Source organism: Melanerpes formicivorus, unplaced genomic scaffold (assembly GCF_026170545.1).
Source record: "Melanerpes formicivorus ecotype bairdi unplaced genomic scaffold, bMelFor1.0.p_v2 SCAF_18, whole genome shotgun sequence".
In the NCBI taxonomy this organism is placed as follows: Eukaryota; Metazoa; Chordata; class Aves; order Piciformes; family Picidae; genus Melanerpes; species Melanerpes formicivorus.
In genome coordinates this window covers 2,240,052-2,259,021 of record NW_027142370.1, presented here as the reverse complement: position 1 = coordinate 2,259,021, position 18,970 = coordinate 2,240,052, and the positions used below count along the sequence as shown (strand labels likewise).

The following is an 18,970-nucleotide window of genomic DNA, read 5'->3' as shown; positions in this document are numbered from 1 at the left end:
GGTGTGCTCCCAGTGATGTCCAGAAGGGCTTTTTTTTTCACCATCTTTTCTTCTGTTTTCCATTTGTCAGTGTCAGACTCGAACACGAAGAATGGGTCAGGCAGGTGGGCTGACTCTGCTTTATTAGGAAGGGCCTGGTGAGTCTAGAGTTAATGAAGGGTTTTGTAAAACTTTGAAAGAAATGTCATTATGCACAAATCTAAAGATCTGTAAGTATCAAGTGAGCTTTATAATATCACTTAGCAGATGAAAGGATGTTTAAATAGTGTCAGAAATGAATGGTGAGGGATGCCTAGAAAGCTTCAGGACAGAAAGCTATCTTTCACATTTTTTTGCTGTTTTACCTTTGTATTGGAATAAATATTCAAGCTAAATTTAGCCAATGTGATTCAGAGGGAGTATATCTTCAGCTCTTCCATCAGACATGACCCTTTGCAGTTGGCCTTGTGGCTGGCATTGTTAGTGTGGTGATGAGCCACTTGCTCCAGCTGGCTGGGAATGGAGGGACAGAGGGACACTTCATGGAAGGGCTGACCAGGAGTAACCAGGAGTGGCCCAGAGCCGGTGGCACAGCTCTTTCTGCTGCATCTTGAATTAATATTCACTTGCCTTTCCAGCCAGGGGCGGTGGACCCTTCATGGCAATCAGATTTGTAGCGGGGCTTCTGTTTGCCTGCCTCTCTTAGCAGTCTGGCACTTAACAAGGGGATATTTAACTTGAAAGATGGTTTCTTTTATAGAAGTTCCAACCAGTGTAATGCTTTTTAAAACAGCCATAAAATTCCCTGCGTACCCCATGAAATTCAGCTTGATAATGATAGCGCTGCTTTGTGATTATGTAAGCACACAGCAGCTGATTTAACACAGGAATAAATTCAAATAGCATGTTCCTGACCTGTGGCTGTGCAAGAAATGCAGGGCTTGAAGGCTAGAGCTGGAGTCAGCAACAGGCTGCAGAACGTTGAGGTTCCTCATCTGAACTCAGGCTGCACTAGTCCCCGTGAATCTGATGGCCTGGCAGCAGTTAGCATGAAAGGATGAATGATCTTAAGGCTGTTTCCTCCTGCCCCTTCACTGGAAGCATGGAATGGGGCTGGGGCTGAAGTTCCTACCTTGCAGCAGGGATGCTGTTGCCAGCCACAGGAAAGGCATCTCATCAGGGCTGCATGGTTCCCTGGGTACATTCGGGACGCAAGTCCTTGGATTGCCATTCCCACAGGGAGCCAGAAAGCTGTGAGCCCACATGGGAGGAGTTGAAATGGCACTAGGGATGATTACCAATGAATTTTCAAAACACTGGGTGGTACAGTACAGTGTCTGAGATTAGAAATATTAAATGCTTTAAAAATGGCCATTTCACATTTTTTAGTGCCATTTTATTGTGTATTCATTAGAAAAATAAAAGGTCAGTATCCTGGCAGGACATTGCATTGCCAGTCCTGGGCTCTTCAGGGCTCCATCTTCAGCTATTTATTGCTTTCAGTTATATCTCCTGCTGAAATTCATGTGAGAGAGAGCAAATAGACACATCCTGGGTAAAAGTTAGATGTAGCACGTGCCAGAGCAAATGGATGCCTTTTAATTTGGAAGATTACATCAATCAGCTGAATGTTATTTGGACTAGCATGTGTGCTTGGAAGAAGCTGGCCATGAATATTTAAAAGAGCAGACTACAGATGAGAAAGCTTCAGGATGCTGACAGTCTAACAGGTATTTGCACCTATCACAACATTGCTATAGAACTGCTGCAACTGAACCAGTGGCCACCCTCCCAAGTCAAACCACTTGTGTTAGGTTAGCTGTATGCAGCAGCTCTTGGTTCTTCACTTTGGTTTCTCACCACCCTGCTCTGTTAATCCTCACTCCTGTTCTGCTTTGTACCCACTGGTTTTCCACCCTTACCAGGAAAGATTCACCCAGGCACAGGTAAATGCCTGGCTGAGGGTTAGGTGCAGAGCAGAAGCTGCCTGCTTTGCCGTGCAGGGGCCAGCCACATCCCTTGAGGACCGACAGACCACCCAGCTCTACTGCCCCCATTTTTGTGGGGGACGTGCAAGTTGTTTTCTGGTTGCACAATCACCTGGGAAGGAGTCTGGCTGTGTCTTGGGTACAGAATCGATGAGATGAGTTTCTATATAGCTGTGAGCAGACGTCTGGAGCATCAAGGCACAGCAAAATAGCTGCAGAGCTGCGCTGTGAATCTCAGACCCAGTTTCCAACCACCCAGGTTGACCTTCAACACATAGACACAGGTCAGATAGCTGAGTCTTTGCTTGGACCAACAGCATGAGCTGTGTCTCTGTCATTTTAGGCATCTTGATCCCAGGCCTTTCTTTTGTTCCTCAATTGTTATTTTTAAAAGCATTTTTGTGACTAGTCAGTTTTGCTCTCCTTTGTTGTTGTTTTTTTTTGCTGAACCCCTGCTTCATCCATTACTCCATCCTGTACCATCTGCACTGTATTTTTCTTAGCTGCTTTGCCTGTAACTATGTGCAGGAGAAAATATCCATCTGTTAAAGGCTGAGGTATTAGACTGAGGGAGAGACAGTTTTAAATAGGTATTACAGATATGTCAAACTAAGTTAAACAGAGAATATTAGACCAAAAAAAAATGTCCCAGGAAAACTCTGGGTGGCATTTTATTCTTGTCAAAGCATGAGAAATGACCAGAAGAGGGGTGGAAGGAAGAGGCTGTTTAATCTGGGAATCTCCCATTCTAGTTAGATTGTTGTACTTCCAAAACCCAGTGATCTCACCATGGCATGAAGGTGATGATGATGTGCCACTGGCTGCATCAGCAGTTTTGCAGGTGTTTATTGGAAGCTTAATGTTAATGAAATGCAGAGTTGTGCCTTGTAGATTTTTTGGGGTTTGGGGGGGCTCCTCGAGTCTCAGTTTTCCCCTTTGGTCTTTCCAATAGTGGAATTAATGGATCTTATTCAGTACCTGAAGAAGAACAGTCGTCAGAAAGTGATTTTAGGAGTGACCACAGTAGGAGTCCTGTGCTTAAGAAGGAGTAGACCAGAACAAGTGGAGAGGTTGAAAATGAGTGAGCTTGTGGGACAGAAGATCTCGACTGGAAAATCTTATGCTGCAGTTTATGTCCTGGCAGGTTGGGACTCCCTTGTCACCAGGACTGAATGTATCACTTCTGAAAGCACTAAGTTGCCTTTGTAGCTGTGAGAGAGAATTGCAGGCTCCATGCTTTAAGGAAGCAAACTGAGGAAAAGACTATTTACATGCAGCAGGAACAGGCACAGGCTAGGTTCAGCAGGCCTCTCTGTACTGCTGGCCTCCATTATATTGGAGATTAGATAAATGTACCTAAATGTTAGGCATTACAAATATTTGGCAGTGTTTCTCTGTCCTTGCATTAGGCTTCCATGTAGCCCATTAGGGTGGTTGCCTGAGAAGGCTGGGGACGCAAAGGTGGTCACCTGGGGTGAGAGGCTGCCCAAGCAAAATGGTTTCTTTAATAAGCTGCAGTTTTTGGTGTATTATTTCTGTCTGAATATCCAGGTTGGAAATCACTGCAGCTTAACAGCTACAAATCAGGAGGAAGCATTATCAGGATGTTATTCTGTTACTGCTGTTGTTTTATTTGTAGTTATCTGTTTGCATTGCCAAGTTAAGACCATTTGGTTACTTGTCTTTTGCAAGTAACTGATCCATTTGCACTGGGAACTGGGAATAATAAAACCTTAAAGATCTTAGTGGTCAGCACTGCCTATTTAAATATTTAGCATTATATTTTGTAATGTCCTTCTCTGTAGTTTTGTATGTAATTGTATTGATTTTTCTTCTTTTTCTTTTTATGACATCAGAAAGAAAAGAGAATAAAAGATAGCATTTCAGAGCATGTTTGTCTCAGTGGCTGAGTACATGAGCTGGGCAGCCTGGAGACAGCAGAGACAGATTCTTGTGTCTCTCCCTGGGTGTTTCCTGATCGGAAGGAGCATCCTCAGAGCCTTGGTGGAGTTAGGCACTGGTAAGATAGACCAGGGCTAGGGGGTCAGGACATCTTTTCCCCTTTTTTGTTGTTGTTTTGTTTCTCAAGGTTTCTTGTGTATTCCTTATGTGTATTTCTTGTGTATTTCACCAGGAAATACACAGCTTACAATTTGCTGTGTGTCCGTGTTTCCATCCATAGATTTCAAAACATAAGTTTATGCCTTATGAGCTCATGCAAACTTTCTTCTTTTAAAAGCAGCCTGTATTTTCATCTGCCCAGTTGTAGCCATGTTTTGCAGCTTTGTCAGAGGCCCAGCTGCTGGTGTTTCAGCAGTCAACACTTAATAAACACAATTTTATTACCCAAATGCTTCATCTGCTGCCTGGCCCACCAAAGAAATCCTGGGCTCTCGGAACCTGTGCTGTGGGGAATTCTCTGGATTCCAGGAGTGTCAGCTTCTCAGGCAGAGTTGCAGGGTGATGGCCTGGAGAAGGATGGAGGAGATACATGGCATGAAGAAAGGAAAGCAAGGAACGATTGAGAGATGAGATTTCAGAGCACTGAACATACAACTTCAGCTGCTGTGCTCAGACAGACTTGTTGGAGGATTTGCAAGTCAAAATGAAGGAGTAAACAAATTAGTGAATTTTGGACCCTGATAGTCTTCAGCCATCCTGTGACACATGAAAGATTTATACAGGGTGTATTCACCTCAATAGAAAGCTGCAGGCCACAACTAGTAGTCTCATCTTGGTAGTAATCTTTCTTAAACTCCTTAGAAATGGGGACTGGAAGGGATCTGTGGACCACAGATTGGAAAGCACTGTTCCAAGAGCTCAAATTACAAAGCTGGCAACTGCTGAATCTCCAGAAATGTTTCTAATTGGGAAGCTTCAGATTGCCTAAATAGACAATAAATGCATATAAATGCTCCATGAGGGTATTCTTAAGGGAGCTGTGGGACTCTCCTTGGTGCTGTATGCTGTGAAAAACTCCATGGCTTTTTATTCATTTACCAGAAAAGAAAGCAGATTCCAAGCTGAGTCCTGCAGTCTGGACCTGGCCATCATCTGTCTGGTGGTTCTCCCTCCACAGAGCATGTGTTGCTTATCTCTCATCCATCTAGTTCCTCTCTCTGCTTCTCTTTTCATTTGCCTCCTTGCCTGACTCTTGCTGTAGCTAATAACTGTACAGTGGGGAAGAAGTGCTGTGGTGTTCCACGGTGGAAATCTGTGCTTTTAATTTCCCTGTTGAGGCTTCTTTTGTTTGTTTACTTGCACTGTGTCTGTATTGAGCATCTTCTTCCCCTGTGTCTGTATTGAGCATCTTCTTCCCCTGGACATTGTCCAAGTAGATTTTTTTCCTTTTTGCCTGGCTGTTTATGAGAGTTTTGCTGTACATTTCTATATATATTTTAAAGCGCAGGACACAAAGCATTCAGGGATTACCTTGTCAATAGTTGATTCTGAACCTTCAGAAACAAGATATTTTGTCTTGTCATGTTAGCAGCTTGTCGCTGTCGATAGAGAGGATGATGACCCATGCTGTGATCATCCACAAGAGATAATGGAAGGCTCTTCTGAAGGTGATGTCAATATCCCTGATGTTATTTTCATAGGGATTCCAAAGTGGACAGTGTGATGTATTTCTCTGACTACAGTTACACTTTTACTGTCCCAGTATGAGGCAGAGAAATACATGCTCAAGTGTGTGTATGCTCACCTCCTGCTTCAAAGGGAGTAGAGGGATGAGGCAACTAGTGACAGTGAAAAATCCAGTTACTGAGGCATGAAAGGAGAGTCTGAAGGTAAATGCTGTTAGTGCCCAGAGCAGGCGATTGGGAATCATGACATCAGAGCCTGGTTTCTCTGTATCGTGAACCCAGCGGAAGGACAGAGCTTGAAATGTGTCTGACTTGTTTTTGTAGTATGAAGGGAGATGCTAAACCTCCTAAATGGGATTTTGGGGGGCAGAGAGTGCAGAATATGAAAATGTCAGGTAAATAACAGGTCCTACAGGTGTTTCCATTTGTACTGCACATGTAACATCCAGAAGCTCCTACTGACTGCAAAATTAATAATAGGCAAAGTCGATGGTAAATGGCCTCCAGAATAAAGGCACAGAAATCTTATGAAAAGTCAGGATCAATAGGATAACTCTGGCAGCACAATACTGAGCCTTCTTTCCCCTTCTCCCAAAATAACATTGTCAGTTATACAGCAAAGCTTTTACTTACTTCTGCTAATGGAAAACTGTGATAACGATCTTTGAATAATAGAGGTTTAGAAATAGCAGCTCCTGGGTCCTTACACCAGCTTCAGCAGTCAATACCAGAGCTCCCTTTTGAGAGGCAGCAGCCCTGGAGGCTGGGAAGGGATTGGTGCCACCCTATGGCTTGTGTTGTTTGGGTTTGGTTTGGTGTGTGTTGCTTTTGGAGGGGGGTGGTGGGTGGTGGTCGTGGTGCTGGCTGGCTGCTGGGTTTTAGGGTTGGTTTTCTTTCGCAGCTCAGATGAATTATTAAATGCAAATTCAGCAATGCAAGGGAGGAAAAAACAGATTATTTTCCTTTTGAGTTTGCTGATTAGTCAATTGCTTAGTTCATGGAGGATGCCACTTGTGTCAAGTTTCTGTATACTTTCATAGAGCTGGAGCATGATACTTACTGTATCTCAAGTGAATGATTTTTCAATTAGCCTGCAGTTCCTTGGCTGTATTCCCTTTGCAGTCCTACGTGGGTGATGCAGAGCAAAGGTTTAAGAGGGTTTGGACAATTTATGACGTTTGGAGATGTTGTTTGTCAAGAAACAATATCTGCAACAACTTTTATGTTCAATTTTAGTCCTGGGTCTTTTGTTTAGTTTTATGGCATTATTTTCTGAGGTGTTACAGCTAACTTGAAGGTATTGTTTAAAATGGGGGGTGGGGTGGCAGGGGGTGTGTGTGTGTGTGAGAGAAGAAGAAAGAGAAGAAAGAGGCAGTGTTAAAAGATTGAGGTACCAGGGAGCACGGGAGTGTTTTTATGATGGAGCTGCAGATGGGAGGGCACTGAGAATTGGTTTGCTCTGCCAGCCAAACCGGGAAAGAAAGGAAAGATCAGAAACATTTGGAAATGAGATCATACAGCATGTGAACTCTACAGACATCTCACCCATGTTTTTTTTATGAGAAGTCTTAGTGACATTTGAAAAGTAGGGACCCGTTCCCTAGTCTTAAGGTTGACTGACATTTAAGGGCAGCGTAAGGCACGATTTCCTTCCCCTCTCTTTAGATTGAAGTTTTCATAAATCAGGGTGAGGGAGAGGCCTGGTTACATCTTGCAAAGTGTTAAGATCTGTGTAGAAATATGAAAAAAGTAACTAGTGACATTTTAAACACTTTGCTGAGCCTTGTTTTGTTCTACATCTGTGGAAGGATGGATATGGAGCTGCACAGCCGTGGGGAAGGGAGAAAACCTGAAAATGGTTTAAGTTCAGGTATTTATCACAGCAGCTCAAACACAGTGGCACAGAATTATCAATACTAAGGGAATGTGGGATAGTTTAGAAGCACTGCTGAAGATGCTGCTGCTCTGTAAGAATAGGGCAGTGTATTTTGTCCTTGTCCCAAGTGCAAGACAGCCAGGCTCACTGCAGCAACAGATCAAGGTATGACTGCAATTGCTGCTATGGGTGAGTAATTCCAGCACCTCTTTGAAGGAGCTGAGGTTCCTTTAGAGAGACAGGTTTAGCCTAACATGGACTCTGTCCACTATAGGTTTCATGTGCTGATTGCCAGGCATATTGTTTCCACTTTTGAGTGACTCCATGGAGGATGGAGCACCCACAGTGAGCAGGACACAATGGGATTCAGCCGCAAGGCAGGTGGCATCTGGCTGCCTCCTGCCTCTCCCGGGGTGGTGATGAAGCCAGAGGATGTGGTAGCTCTGTGGTAGATCTCTTTCATCTCTATGCCATTTTTCAAGCATAGCATAATTGTTGGGATTCCAGTCTGGAGGTGTTTTCCGAGTTTCTAGTGAGTATTTAATGTAATGATGTTTGACTATGTGGGCTAGTCTTAGTGAGAATCTTAAGAGGGAGAAACCTCCAAAGCCTTAGGGTCTGTGTTCAAAACCTAGCAAGCAGAGAAAAAGATTCTGGGTCTCACCCCTTTCTAGTGAGTGCTTAAAACCTCCAGCCCTTGACCTCATGTTCTTTTGGAAGTGTTGTGACCTTTCAGTTCCTCAGGACAATCCTGTTTTTCCCCCTTTTCTTGTGCCTGGGTTATGGGATGCTAACATAGCTGCTTTGCTTGTAAAAGGCTGCTTAGAAGATTTTGTCCCACGGAAATACAGCAGCACTGACAAGCAAATCTCTTAAGGCTTTTGGTAGACAAAACCAGACACTGGGTAATCCAGTAACTGTGTGAAAGAGATTTATTCTGGAACTAACTCACACTGCAGTAGAAAGCATCCATCTTCCTCCATCTGCCTTGAGTTGTGAAAGCTTAAAATGAAGGGAGGATTGAGCCCAGGGTCTCCATTCTTGCTACCTGAGCATTCCTCAGGTGGGCTTGCCACAGCCCCTCAGGGCTGCCACGGCACTGTGAAAGCTGCAGGAAGAAAGCCTGTTGCAATGGAGAGGTGAATCCCACCTCCAAGATCCATCTGTCTCTTCTCCTGTGGCAGTTACTAAAATAATTGCTTTCTTGCTTTAATGTTAGCAGTGACTGAGGCACAGCTCTCACCTTCGGCTTAGAGAAGATGATTTCACCAGGTTTGAAAGGGAAGCTGGCAAACCTGGGTCCAGCCCACCATGGAGCAGCCTTTGGCTGCCTGACTGGACAGAAGGTGGTACCTGCAGAGCCGTCTTTAGGTTTTCTTTTGGAAAGAATCACACTCTGCAGTTGGCTCTCCTTGGCTTAGTGGGAGCCCCCAGCTGCCTCCTGACTCAGGCAGGTCTGCTGAGTCCTCAGGTTGAGAGGAAGAAGTGAAGCCTCAGAGACAGGAATGAGACACTGGGGTGGAAAGCAAGTGAATCAGCAAAGCTTTGAGAGGAAATTCTGCCCTGCTTGCTTCCACTCTCCTTTTCATGACTGATGTTTGGGCTTATTTCTCCCACACCGTTACGCTGGTGCTACTGAGTCCTGATGAGAAAAGACTTGGTCCATCACCAAGCACTAATTTTCAGATAATTAATACTTGGCACCAGAGTAGCACTTAACAACCATGACTGGAAGATGACTGACTGAAAGTCCAAGCATGGCATTATCTAATTATTGCTTCTTTTGTATGTGCCAAGGACTTAATAATTTGTAACTTTTTTCCAGGGGAAGGGGAAGTGATTACAAGTTTCTTATGGGAAGCAGAGGTACCACTGGGCTACCATTAGCAGTGGCATGAGTATGAAGGGCAAATTAGGCTTGGTGATCCTGCCAGGCTTGCCTTCACCAAAGCCAGGCTCAGGAGTTATAAATATTGTTCTCTGGTGACAGACATAAGTGGGCCTCTTAACAACAAGCCTCTCTGTATTTTTGCCCTTCTGTCCTCGCCCTGTACATTAGGTCTGTCTTGTAATGTTTTTGTCAGGGCATCCTGCTAGTTCTTTCTCAGTTGACCTCATGGAGTCCGTTACTTCCTTAATTTCAGTCTCCTCCTTGGTTCTCACCTCTCTTGCTCTGTTACCAAAAAGAAAAAGGATGCTCACCAGGTGGATTATCCCAGTCTCTCACCAGTCTGCATTTAACCCAGGTTTTTAATACAAATAGGTTGTCTGACTGGCTGGGGAAAACTGTGTGTTTGTGACTGTGAGGCTCATCACTGACATTGTCACCTGAAGGCCAGGGGGTTGCACTCTCATTACTCCCATACAGGACATGGCTCCTCCCCAGTGTGGTAACCGGGTATCATGCTGCTTAAGGAGCTGCAGTCTGGATGAACAGTTGCATTGAAGCACCTTGTCCTGGTGGCCAAGGGGAAGTGGAAATATCCCAGAGAATGTTTTGTTTTGGTTTGTTTTTGTTCTAATGAGGAAAGTATAATCCTACTGTCCTGGTAGTATTCCCTCCTTCACCAGAGCAAGTACCACCATCAGTGTCTACATGTAAAAGCCAAGGGTAAGCACACAGTGGCTTCTTTATTGAGGCAGTCACCACCATGACACTTGAGTGAAAGGTATTTAGGGTGCTGCATATCTGAGAGGCAAATTAGAACACCGAGCTGTGTTCTTGAACATAAGGAAGTGCAGAAACAAAAAGCCAAGTGCTGGGTTTCATACTGGATAGCTCATTAACTTAAAAACAGAGTAGGAATGTAAATTATAACCCTGTTATTACTCTGCTCCAGTTGAGACGGTAACTTGGCGGCTTGCCCACGACTCCTTTATAAACCAGTAACCTCCGGAATAAATTATACATCATACATAATACATAATTGTCCTTAAAAAGGCAATAATTGTTTTAAAAGGTACAGTTTGCAGTGTGTTTCACATGAAATGTATGCCACAAAGCCAGCCCGCTTGCTCTGGCTCCAGGTTCCGGTGTGCTCAGCAGTGCAGGGGCTGCAAGTCGTCGCTCAAGGCTGCAGTACCTCGGCATGGGACTGCTTCACAAAACCAGGATCTGTTGTCTTAGAGTCATAGACTCAGTAAGGTTGGAAAAGACCTTCGAGATCATCAAGTCCAACCTGTCATCCCACACCTCCTGACCAATTAAACCATGGCACCAAGTGCCATGGCCAATCCCCTCTTGAACACCTCCAGGGATGGCGACTCCATCACCTCCCTGGGCAGCACATTCCAATGGCAAACAACTCTTTCTGTGAAGAACTTTCTCTTCACCTCAAGCCTAAACTTCCCCTGGCACAGCTTGAGACTGTCTCCTTTTGTTCTGGTGCTGGTTGCTTGAGAGAAGAGACCAACCTCCCCCCCACCCCCCCCCACCCCCCCGGCTACAACCACCCTTCAGGTAGTTGTAGAGAGCAAGAAGGTCTCCCCTGAGCCTCCTCTTCTCCAGGCTAAGCAACCCCAGCTCCCTCAGCCTCTCCTCACAGGGCTGTGCTCCAGACCCCTCCCCAGCCTCGTTTGCCCTTCTCTGGACACATTCAAGCGTCTCAATATCCTTCTTAAATTGAGGGGCCCAGAACTGGACACAATCTTAGTGCATCCTTCTGTGGTCTCTGTCTGTCCTCCAACTTGGGCTATGGTAGCTGTCCTTACCTTTCTTTGATTTCTTCTTCGTGAATCCTGACGTATGCAGCATGTGTTATCCTGGAAGGACTGATGTCTTGGGCTAATCACTGGATTTAGGACTTATTAAGGTCTCATTTCTGTGCAGAAAACCTGAACTCTTCGTTCTGCCTTTGTTCTGCATGTTATGCTTTGAAGGGGACATCAGGACAAGGCCAGCAGCAGAAACACACACCGTGAGAAACAGCTTCTCTCCACATAGCACAGGGTTCTGTGTGCACATGGCCTTTTTCTATTCTTAAGATACTCAGGTGAAGGAGAGTACTGAGAGTACCATCTGAGGAGGAGGTTTGGTGTCTGTCCTGCAAATGGCCTTGTCTGTTCAGGGCTTCCTGTTATCTTTATGGACAATTGTATTACCTTGGTGCCAGTCAAATCTTTTTGATAATGCACATTTAGCAAAAAAACCTCATTTAGAGCATTTTGTGTCCCTCCACCCATCATACCTCAAATCCTTTCTCAAAACCATGCTTTGTCATGCTTTTTGGTTTGCTGCTTTATGGTCTTCCTGTCAGGTTTCTTTCACACCAGGCTTTGTTCTGCCATCAAACTTCCACTTAATTCTCTTTGCTTGTAGGTACTTTTGTAAGACAGACAGCAAGAAGGTTTAGTGTGCTTTATCTTCCCCCACCCCCATGCTTATTTGTCTGCAGGAGATATGTTAGAGAAAACCTTTCACACAGGAGTGGCCATGTGGCTGTACTCATTGACACCAGAAAGTTCTGTGAAGGTCTTGTTGTGCTTGATGAAATTAGCTTTTCCTCAGGATGAAAAGGTGAATGGTGGGACCTTTGAAAATGACCTGCAGTGTAAGATACATGAAGTACAGGAGAAGTACCCCCATAGTTTTATCCCTGGAAAGAAAGGTCGCTATTTTTCTGCCACAGTAACAGAATAATAATATGTTCAGTTAGCAAAAACTTGTACAAGCAAATGTTAAGATGCTAATAGATGTTGCAAGCCAGAACTTGAACAGAGAATTCTGCTTTCCTAATGTGGGTTTGCTGCCCTTCAAATGATTAGATTCTGTCAATCAAAGACTGTTTTCCTATATAAAGCTATTATAGCCTGATCTTCCTCATTTCTGAAGGGCAACCAAACTTGAATGCTCTTGGTGATAAAATACTGGTTGCTTTATGCCCTGATTTTATAGATGGGTGTTAAAACAAATTTAGTCTTAAACTTTCAGTGGAAATAACTTGAAATGCAATTTGCTATGCATGTATTCATCTTCTCTCCTCTTGCTCTTCAGATTTTTCCACTGATACATCGATCATAGTGGATAAAAAAGGTTATCTCACACCATTTTCCACCATGGCCCATCTCAACATCTAGTCTTCCAGCTGAGCTTACTCTGAGCTATCTAAATGAGAAGTCTGCAAGAAAGCACATCACTGCTCCTGAGCTAGCAGCCTGAATTTAGAGTTAGAAAGACTGGTCTTGGAACCAGGTTACTCTGGAGGGGATTGTAGGCTGCCTGGGTCTATAATGTTCTCCTAGTTCAGGTCTCAAAGTGATGTAGAAGTCCAAAGTCTTTGATGGTCAAGACAGCCTCTCCCATTCTAAATCTGAGGGGACTCTTAAGTCAGCTGGCTTTGCATTCAGGACAATTTCCCAATGGGAGGGGGAGACAAGGTGGAAGGGCAGCCTAGGGACTGAATGCCATGGCAGCCCTGCCCCATGGACAAACCATCTCCAACACAGCTGCCTGGGTCAGGGCTTTCTGCAGGGCTCACTGTGGTGCAGCCAGAGGAGATGGCAGCAGAGGTGTAGCCAATGGCAAGAGCAGAAGAATCACAGTCAAGACACACAAAACCCTTCAAGGTGGAATTGTCTTAAGCAACCAGGAGTTAAAATCTCAGTGTTTTCTGACACACTGTTGTGGTGTTTCTTTGTGAAACCCTGCATGATAATAAGGTGCTTGTGTCAACCTTGTGTCAGGCTGTTGAGATTTTTTTAATGATGTTTATTAATTTATTTAAAGAAAGAGCCTTTATTTAAGAGCATAAGCACAGAGACAAAAGTTTGAAGTGTCTGTTGAAGCTCTGCATTTCCTTCCTTTTTGAGCACTTGATTTCAACACTGATGTTGCAATAACACAAGCAGTACTTCTGGGAGTTGCATGTGGTTTTGACAGATAATTACAGATACTTCAGGTACTGCTCTTGCTCCCTCAGGGCCAAAACTCTTGTTGGCTGGAGTGGTGCAACACTAAGTGTCTTGTGTTTTGAGGGTAGGCCACTGTTTCAGGGTAGAAATAGCAGTTATCTGGTGAGGTTATGGTAAGGTTTACGTAGTGATACAAATGGGGTAGTCACTTAAAACTTGGTCTTTTCTAAACATATCTGTCAGAGTTAGCTGCTAAAATACCACACCCTGAATTGAGATAAACCCTTGAAAATCGGGCAGAACTGTCCTCCTGGATGTCGCCTTCTCTTTGCCCAGCCTAAGCCAATGGCGAATGGCTCATGTGCTGCTGGCAGAGGCATCTCACCCCTGGTTGGTTTTCCTGGCTGTCTCCTTCATCTCAGCCTCTGTATCGTTCCTGTGACACACGGCTGCAGACAGATGCCTTTCTGATTTGCCCTGCAAAGTTTTTATCTTCTGTCTTCCCTTCCTTCTTCATATCTCTTTTGCAAAAAACCTGCAGATCAGGGCTTCTTAACACAGAGTGTGGCAGGATGCTGAATTGCCTGCTTTGATGCTGTTCCCTTCCCAGAGGTACATCATCAAGTGCCAGTTATCATGTCCTTGTCAGCCAGAGGATGTCAAATAATAACTGGCTTTCACCCGTGCAGCACAGTGCTTCCCAAACAGCCTGGGACAAGTAATTAGAAACAGCCTGGCTTTTCCTTGCTTTGTCTGGGAGGAAACAGCTCTGGTTAGGCTGTGATTTTAAGCTTGCTCTGTGTTGCTGCAGAGCCTGACTTTAGCGATGGTATCGCTCCTGGCAGGTTGTAATAGAGTTATGATATCTCCTTCCCTTGTGTGGAGAGCCCAGCCAGAGGAGTTTACATTTCTTTAATGGCTTTTATGGTGTTGTCGCATGGAGCCAGGTCTGTCTGAAGGCAGCCGGAGTTTAGAGCAGTTAAAGCTTCTGAAGGAGATTACCCTAATTAAAAGTGATAAACGTTCAGTGCTTTCTCTTCTCTACCCTCCCTCCCTGCTCAGCCATTCCCCAGCAGAGCTTATTGTGGGGCAGGCTGTGGAGGGGCAGCTTGGAGAAAGTGGCTTTACAGTGACAGTCACATATGGACACTGCTCAGAGGATGATGTCACTGACGACCTGCGAGACCAGCAGGTTTAGGCTCTTGATGTATTTCCACCAAAGGCACCTGAACCGGTGCTGTGCTTAGCAGTGCTGTGACTGATGCTCCTTACCTTCCTCTGCTCATTTGTATGTTAATCGTGACCTCATCAGTTACCTAATTGTGATGCTTGTTTTAAGTGGCATTCCCCACAGGCTTGCTTAGGAATGCCCCTACAGACATCTTACCTGGCAATCTTCTCTCAGCCACCTCCTTTCCTCTTCTCTTGAGGGTAGTAGCCAAAAGCCACCACAGTGAAAAAAAAAGGGGGGGGGGGGGGGGGTGTTTAAAAGGAAGAAATCCAAGTAGATCCTGGATAGATGAATCCATTTCCCCACTAATTAATAGCATACTTCTAACAATGGAAAGCTATTAAAACCTGAAGGTGTGTTTTGTGAGTCACATTTATCAGCCACCATACACGCTGAAGCTCCATTATTTATTTTGTATTTCTCAGGTAGCCTATGGATTATTAATTTTTTTTTTTTTCATTCAAATGTAGAAAGAAGCAGCAAAACTCCACACTTTTGGGGCTCCATTTGAGTATATATTCATGCAAAAAAAGGAGACTGTAATAAGAACAGTACATTTTTATGTCAACAGTAACCTTTATACGGTGTTCTTTAGCTAAAACTGTGACTACTGGAAAAGCAAGAAGGAAGGTAAGTGGTTCTCGTATTCATCTTAGTCCAAAATCTATTTTACCCACTGCTGGCTGCTGGCATTGTTTGATGATATGACACAGCAACGGAGCATCAGATGATCAGGAAAGGAGATTCCCAATTTAATAGTTACTTGCAGAAATCAAAGTATTCCCTCCCCCACCCCCCCCCCCCCCTTTATCTTAACATCTCAAAAATAAGGAGCTGTTAAATTTCAGATGGTGTAGCCTTGCTGATTTATCATCGTATCATGGAGGCACTTGGCTGTCTAACATCAGGGAATCCAATAAGTCCCGTCACATAAGAAGGAAAGAGAAAATCCTATTGGATAATGGTTTGCGTTCTCCCCTACAGTGATTTATTTCTGTCACAAGACTTAATTTTATCATGAGGCAGATGCTCCATCTATATCAATGCAACACATTCCTGCATTCATTTGTTTCACACCAAAACTGTACCTGATCTATTTCCCAATGTATTTTGGCTTATTTAGTACGTGGAATGATTAGATGGTGTTTAATCACATGTGTAATTTCCAGTTTTCATAACTCTCAAGCATAATAAAGCCAGGCCCATGTGAAGCAGCCTCATATTAAATTAAATTGCAGAGAGCAGCAGTTAGAGATGCAGCTGGTGTTAACGTTTCGATCTCCAGCGTGTCACGGCAGAGCACGTCAAGTGGAATAAGCTGAGCTTACTCAGGTGGTCAGGTGATCAGCCCGAGGAGAGCATGCCAAACTTTGCCTTGCATTAATTTCACCCAAGCTATAACACACAAGAAAAATCGTTGTTGCCCCTTCCCCTTTGAAATGTGCAGCTCCTGCAAGTGCAGAAAGCCTCTCCAGCATGTTTTAACGAGAAATGCTTCTCCTATCAACACTTCCCCTCACCCCTCCGTCTGCCACTTAATACAGATTATACTCTCCTGAATAATCATCTTTATTCAGTGGGGCAGCTGAGGTCCACAGGTTGGGATCCACTGCCAAGTGTCATTACACTGTGGGAGTGGGCTGCAGCTGCTTAGCCCTCATCCCTTCTTCTGCCGGCTGGGAGAGCCGAGCTGCCTCCCTGGGCTGCAGAGCGGTCCTGGGGAAGGACTGTCACAGCCCTGGGCTTCTCAGTCAGCTGAGGATATATGTGATTCCTGCTTTGACATTCTGCCTGGAGGACCATCTATTGTCAGCTGCCATTGACAAGTGACAGCAGAGCTGCGACTTCCAGGAAGTTTATTTTCTTCTTCTCCCTCCTTCCTATGCTTCCCTTCTCTTTTTATAAATAAGCCTTGACCAGCCACCCCTTCCTTCGGTATGGAGCGTGGACAAGTGAAGGTAGGAGCAACAGAAAGCTTCCCAAAGGCACAGTTTAGAGGTAGCACTGCGAGGGAATGAATAGATGGGGAAAGAGACCGAGTTAATGACAATTCTCTAAACAGCTGTTGTACAATTCAGCTTCACTACTTCAGTTAATTAATCAGCACCTTGCTGGCAACTCTAGGGGAGATACTCGTTAGATACTGGTAGCAAACAGACAATGCTTTCATATCAAATATGTTCAACAACATCCAATACAGTGATAACTTCCACAAAAGAGGGCAGGGAATACGGAGGCTCGTAAAGGCGCTCACGAAGCAGCATTTAATATCCTGGTACACATGGATGTGCTACATATGCTGCTTGCTTTCATTACTCTCTGACTTAAAACACTGAGGGCTAACAACCACAAACTTTGGTGTGCTTCTTGGGGGGATTTCCTTCAGACAATATTCTCACGGATGCGTCTGGGTTGTGTGAGCCCACGCCCTCTATTGCTGTGTTTGTGTGTGCCTTCAGAGGCCATACATTCTGAAAGAAACTACTCCATTTTGCTGCAGGATGAAAAACGGGCAAACTGAAACCCTTCATGCAAATATATCTTGTAGAAAGTCAAAATGTGATCAAGATCCAAAAAAAACCTCAGTCAGGAGAGTGCTGAGTCTCCACATTAGGCTGGAAAATGGCTGTTGTCTCGAAGATTTCCCTCTTTCCTCTTCGGCTTAAAAAGGAAAATACTTTGCATCCTACCTACTAAGTCGATATCAGCATTCATATTTTATGAGGAATAATGCATAGAAACCTTAAACCAATGAAATCACATCTCTACATTTCTAGTATGTTTTATGTTTTAGTGCAGTCCTAAAGTTGCCATTAATGAACGTTAGCTTCGGGTTCAAGACAAAACTGGCTTTAAAAAAAGATTGTTACAGCCCCGTTACGACAAAAATTTCCCTCTGCCATGCTGATTTACTAGGAAATTGCAATTCAATGCACTGTAGTTCCTTTTCTGAGACCTCTTCTCTTGCTTTACTCACTTTTCTGATTTAACCCTCTTGCAGGGTAGGCAGTAAATTGCAATGAAAATGACAGCGCTTAAGAGACCGAAATATATTTGCTGTCAAATGTTCCGTACATGCTCAGTTTAATTCCTCAGTTGACTTTATTGATTTATTAAGAATGATAATAGCCTGCATATCGCTTCATATACATAATTGTCACATAAATCTTCGTGTCCACCGTGGAACATCGTGAACAGGTTTAAATGTTTGATGTGGTGTTGAGCGTGGACTTCAGCAGCGGGCGGTTCTATGGGACCCGGGCTCCTTCTGGGTCTGTCCGAAGCCCTGGGGAGCTGCAGGTAGCAGCATAACCTAAGGCAGGACTCAGCGGTGCGCTTGTAGGAGTCACCAGCACTCTGCAACAGGGCTCAGAGTTGTATTAAGCAATTTATGTGGACAATTTATCCAGTCTGCTGCTACATACTGATGTAGACAATTATAGCTCCAGCTCTTTAATGAAACGTACATTATGGTAGAAAGAATATCATAGCTTCTATTATACTCGGGGGGACGATAAAGAGAAATGTCCTTTTTTAAATTAGCTTTACGGCACTGAAGCTTTTATGTATTTACATGCAAGTACACTATTAACCCAAACTACTTGTGCTGAACTCTCTGGAAGTGACACGGGCTGCTGGAAAAACTTGGTTTGTGCTTACCTTTAAACATCTCTGGCCTTTCATGTTAATGGGGAGCGTGCTAAAACTTCCCCTCTGCTGCAGCCGTTCACACGGCGGTGAGAGCAGGATGCTTGCTTAATCCTCCCTAATCTGTAGCAAAAACCTCAGATAAAAAAGGACTTTTGTCTAATCCGGCTTCTCAGGTATGGTTTACTTTAGATTTGAGCTATAAATATCTTTCTTTACTTTGTTCTTCTGAGAAGCAAACTGTTGCAAATGGGGCATGGACTCTCAGCTGCCCATTCAAGAGAAAGGGAAGGACCATTTCTGGTTTGGAAAAGTGGAAGACCAGACAAGAAGGCTTTTGGTGCATCCTCTGCTTGGTGAATGCACGTGGGAGCAAACTGTTGCAGAGCTGCCCTGTTGCCTTGCTGACTCCCAGGGAGCTGTGGGCATGGGGTGACTAGAACTGAGTGCTGCTGAGCATCAGGAAGGTTCATCCTCTGTTTTAAAGGGCTGGAGATGTGTGCATGAAGGAATCGTCTCCATAAACACCAAGTTTAACAATTTCAGACTGTATTATCACATTCACACGATGCACTATGAAATGGTGAGGTGCGGGGGGGAGAAACTGTGTACTTGGAATGAAACAAATTCAACAGATTTGCCATTGACTTCTGTCAGCTCCATATTCCATCTGCATTTTCTCTTCATGTACTCCACATCTCAGATATCCTTAAATCACAGTTGTTCTTCAGCAGCAGGCCAACCCAAACAGAAGTGAACTCAACAGATTGCTTTCCTTTGTTGCCTGTAATGAAGCTAGATGAAATACCCA

General features: G+C 44.3%; 1 protein-coding gene across 2 annotated transcripts in view; it reads left to right on the top strand.

Moving 5' to 3' along the window:
• Positions 1 to 18,970, top strand: part of PPARGC1A (PPARG coactivator 1 alpha) — a 345,732-nt gene that overhangs the window by 208,396 nt on the left and 118,366 nt on the right. Inside the window, exon 1 of one of the 2 annotated variants that reach the window (XM_068149305.1) lies at positions 16,302 to 16,469. The exons of the other annotated variant lie outside the window; for it this stretch is intronic. Within the exon in view, the coding sequence (XP_068005406.1) occupies positions 16,449 to 16,469 (21 nt within the window). The 5' untranslated portion in view covers positions 16,302 to 16,448. Of the gene's footprint in view, positions 1 to 16,301; positions 16,470 to 18,970 lie in introns of those variants that run through there. 2 annotated transcript variants of the gene reach the window in all.